Source organism: Sinocyclocheilus anshuiensis, unplaced genomic scaffold, assembly GCF_001515605.1.
Source record: "Sinocyclocheilus anshuiensis isolate Anshui unplaced genomic scaffold, SAMN03320099.WGS_v1.1 scaffold102, whole genome shotgun sequence".
NCBI classification, from domain to species: domain Eukaryota; kingdom Metazoa; phylum Chordata; class Actinopteri; order Cypriniformes; family Cyprinidae; genus Sinocyclocheilus; species Sinocyclocheilus anshuiensis.
This window is the reverse complement of record NW_015542330.1, coordinates 219,495-222,835: the sequence shown is the minus strand read 5'-3', so window position 1 is coordinate 222,835 and position 3,341 is coordinate 219,495. Positions and strand designations below refer to the sequence as shown.

Here is a 3,341-nt window from a genome sequence, read left to right as displayed (position 1 = left end):
TGCTCTGTTGGAAACTGCTGTAGATTTCAACACTGAAAAATGTGGCCTGTCAAATCCTTTATAAGTGTGAAGGTTTACCCGTCAAGTCCTGACTTCAGCACAAGTGGATGCCAAGTCCTCCACCTTAAAGTCAACATCAAATCAAGAGCCTTTAACTTTAACGTCTGTGCAACAGCCCATCCTGATTTCACTCATGCTGAACACTTTTTGTTTAGAGAACACATTTTTAATAAACTGGTGCAGAATTCTTCAAACAATTTTTACATGTGGTTTGCAGATAATCAAAGTACACCATGAAAAATAATAATCAGTGATAACTTGATGGAGGTTTGGAGTTCTGCTACATTCTTGAAACATAAGCAGGTTGTTCACACATTATTTACAAACCTGTTGCTGATATCCTTTATGCACTATAGCAACTTTTATTTTTGTAACAAATAATATATATTTTTATAATAAAAAAAAATGTTAGTATTGAAACAGAATGCTAGATTTGTCATGAAAGATCTGTCCAAATATGTCAGGAACGGTCCCTTACCGAGCCTCCATGTCAACCTAATTTCAAAAGTAAGCCTATTGACTTATAACATACTACTATATGAATAAATAAAAGCATTTTCACACTGTGATAAAAAAAAAAAGAAAAATGCAACCACTCACTATCTCAATGCAATTTAAACAGGTTTCAGATAAATATAGTTAGCCTCCTTCAAATCTATAACATCATTATCACAACAAAAGGCCTGAAATTTGTGATGTCGATTATGTTTTCTAACAATGTATATCTACTACAGCTGATGAGAAATGCAAAGCAAAAAATGAGGGTAAATTTAAGTCTTATCCTATGTTTCACAGACTTCAGGGCCATCTGACCCGACTCTTCCATAAGGTACACATGTGCAACATCACATGTAGTGTAATGACAACACTGGCATGCACTGAAATATGAATGCTTTAGATATGAGGCCTTACGAAAACATTGCTCTTTTACACATAGCTATTGCTCAGACTGTTGAAGGCAAATCTTGTGGTCCACTATACAAAATACGTTTTTTTTGTTTGTTTTTAAAGTAATAGTTCACCTCAAAAATGATAATTTACACACCCTCAGGCCATCCAAGATGTAGATGACTTTGTTTCTACATGGGAACAGATTTGGAGAAATTTAGCATTACATGACTTGCTCACCAATGGATCCTCTGCAGTGAATGGGTGCCATCAGAATGAGAGTCCAAACAGCTGATAAAAACATCACAATAATCCACAAGTAATCCATACGTCTCCAGTCCATCAATTAACATCTTCAGAAGCAAAAAGATGTACGAAACAAATCCATGATTAAAACATTTTTAAATTCAAACTGTTGCTTCATTGAAATACTCATCCATAATCCACAACACTTTTTCAAAAACGGAACAAAAACTAAATTGAAAACAGTTACAGAATTGCTTAAAATTACTGCTAAAATCTCATTCATAAAAAAATTGGCAAAATGACAGTCGCACAACTCTACACTTATTTCCATACCCTTACTGAATGCACAACACAAAACTTAAGTGGAAAAGTAACTTTTTTTAAATACTACATATTGTAATAAGTTAAATCAAGTATGTGCGCTGTACCTTATTAAATTATACTGTTCATTTGATCTTTGACAAATAAAAAAAGAAAATGCTGCTTTTAGTAGTCTTCACGGCAGCATTTTGTAAACCATTAAAGATCTATGAATTTGGCAACTAAATGAATCGTGTAGGGCCAGGACTACTGAAATTTTGGTAACTACAAGTGATGATCAGCATTTTTAAAGTTTAAACAATAGTTCACTCAAAAATGAAAATCCGGTCAACATTTACTCACCCTCAATTCGTTTCACCTGTATGCTGAAGATTTTCATGCAACTTATTTATATGTGCGGGAGTTTAATTTTTAAGTGAACTGTTCCTTTAAAGAGACAGTTTACCCAAAAATGAAAATTCTGTCTGCTTACCCTGTTGGCAACCAAACAGTTGATAGCAACTATTGACTTCCATAGTATGGAGAAAAAAAACAACAACATGTAAGTCAATGGCTACCGTCAACTGTTTGGTTACCAACATTCTTCAAAATATCTTCTTTTATGTTCAACAGCTCATACAGGTTTGGAACAACATCAGGGTGAGTAGATGACAGAATTTTTAGGGTGAGTAGATGACAGAATTTTTATTTTTGGGTGAACTATCCCTTTAAGACCACATAATATATTAAAACTATTTTTGGAGACTCTAGTCGAATACATGGTTTATGCAGGACAACAGCACCACACTCTGCATTAGACAGAGTCACGATCATAATCATATCATTATTACCAAATCATAAACATGTAGAGGGAGGAGTGTTTCAGGGTCCCTCTATCCTGCTATAGCAGGTGTGATCCGAACTCAAACTGAAAGATAACTGAATGCTGGAGCTGTTGAAGGGGTTTCACGAGGTAAGACTGGCCCATCTGTGTTCCTAAATGATGTCAAGGGGATCTGACATTTAGGGTGGGCAGAAATCGGCAAAGTAAGGGTGCTGTAGGGCTTCCTCTGCTGAAATTCGCTGAACTGGATTGCATTTCAGAAGATTCTGCACAGGACAAACACAGAAAAATCCAGCTAAAGCATAAAATCATGAACTCATTGTTACCACAATGAAAATACTTCACCTGTAGTAGGTCTCTGCCAGTGCTGCTAAGTTTCGGGACGACATTCACAAGTGATGTAGTAGCTGGGTACATTGGGTACGGCTGTCAAAATAAAAATATATATTTAAATGATTAAAATAGAATGCAGAATAAATGTATCAAAATAGTATTTCTTAATAATGTTTGGTTTACTTGTACATTCTCACCATATCCTCATGTTTTTTTTGTGTGTGCAAAATCGTATGATCTGCACCGTTTTTGAAAATGAAAATTTCTGCCAGCATTTAGACAAATGAATGTTGTACCTTATAATCTGGAAGTTTATTCATAGTCTGCCACTGTTCTTCTGTCGGTGTTCCCAGCAACGTGCCAAAATGTTAAAGTTAATCAGCTCATACATACATGCTAAGCCAGTATTTCTTTCCTTTTTTTTCTTTTCTTTTTTCCTTTTTTAGTTGAAGCATTAAAATCACTAATTGGACATTAATAAAAACTAAAACTGAAAAAAAAAAAGAAAAAAGAAAGAAACCTAAATAGTAATATCTACGTGTGTGTGTGTGTGTGTGTGTGTGTGTGTGTGTGTGTGTGTGTGAGTGAGTGAACGTGATATATATATATACAGGGGTGCCCAAACTCGGTCCTGGAGGGCTGGTGTCCTGCAGAGTTTAGCTCCAACCCC

At 35.2% G+C, this 3,341-nt stretch overlaps 1 protein-coding gene across 1 annotated transcript in view; it reads right to left on the bottom strand.

The window, feature by feature from the left end:
- Positions 1–2,203: 2,203 nt before the first annotated feature.
- The window catches only part of LOC107690992 (cyclin-dependent-like kinase 5), a 5,607-nt gene continuing 4,469 nt past the window's right edge, over positions 2,204–3,341 (bottom strand). The window contains exons 10-12 of the mRNA XM_016489439.1: positions 2,968–3,028; positions 2,684–2,764; positions 2,204–2,604 (exon numbers count right to left, since the gene is read on the bottom strand). Coding sequence (XP_016344925.1) covers positions 2,518–2,604; positions 2,684–2,764; positions 2,968–3,028 — 229 coding nt within the window. The 3' untranslated portion in view covers positions 2,204–2,517. The remainder of the gene's footprint in view (positions 2,605–2,683; positions 2,765–2,967; positions 3,029–3,341) is intronic.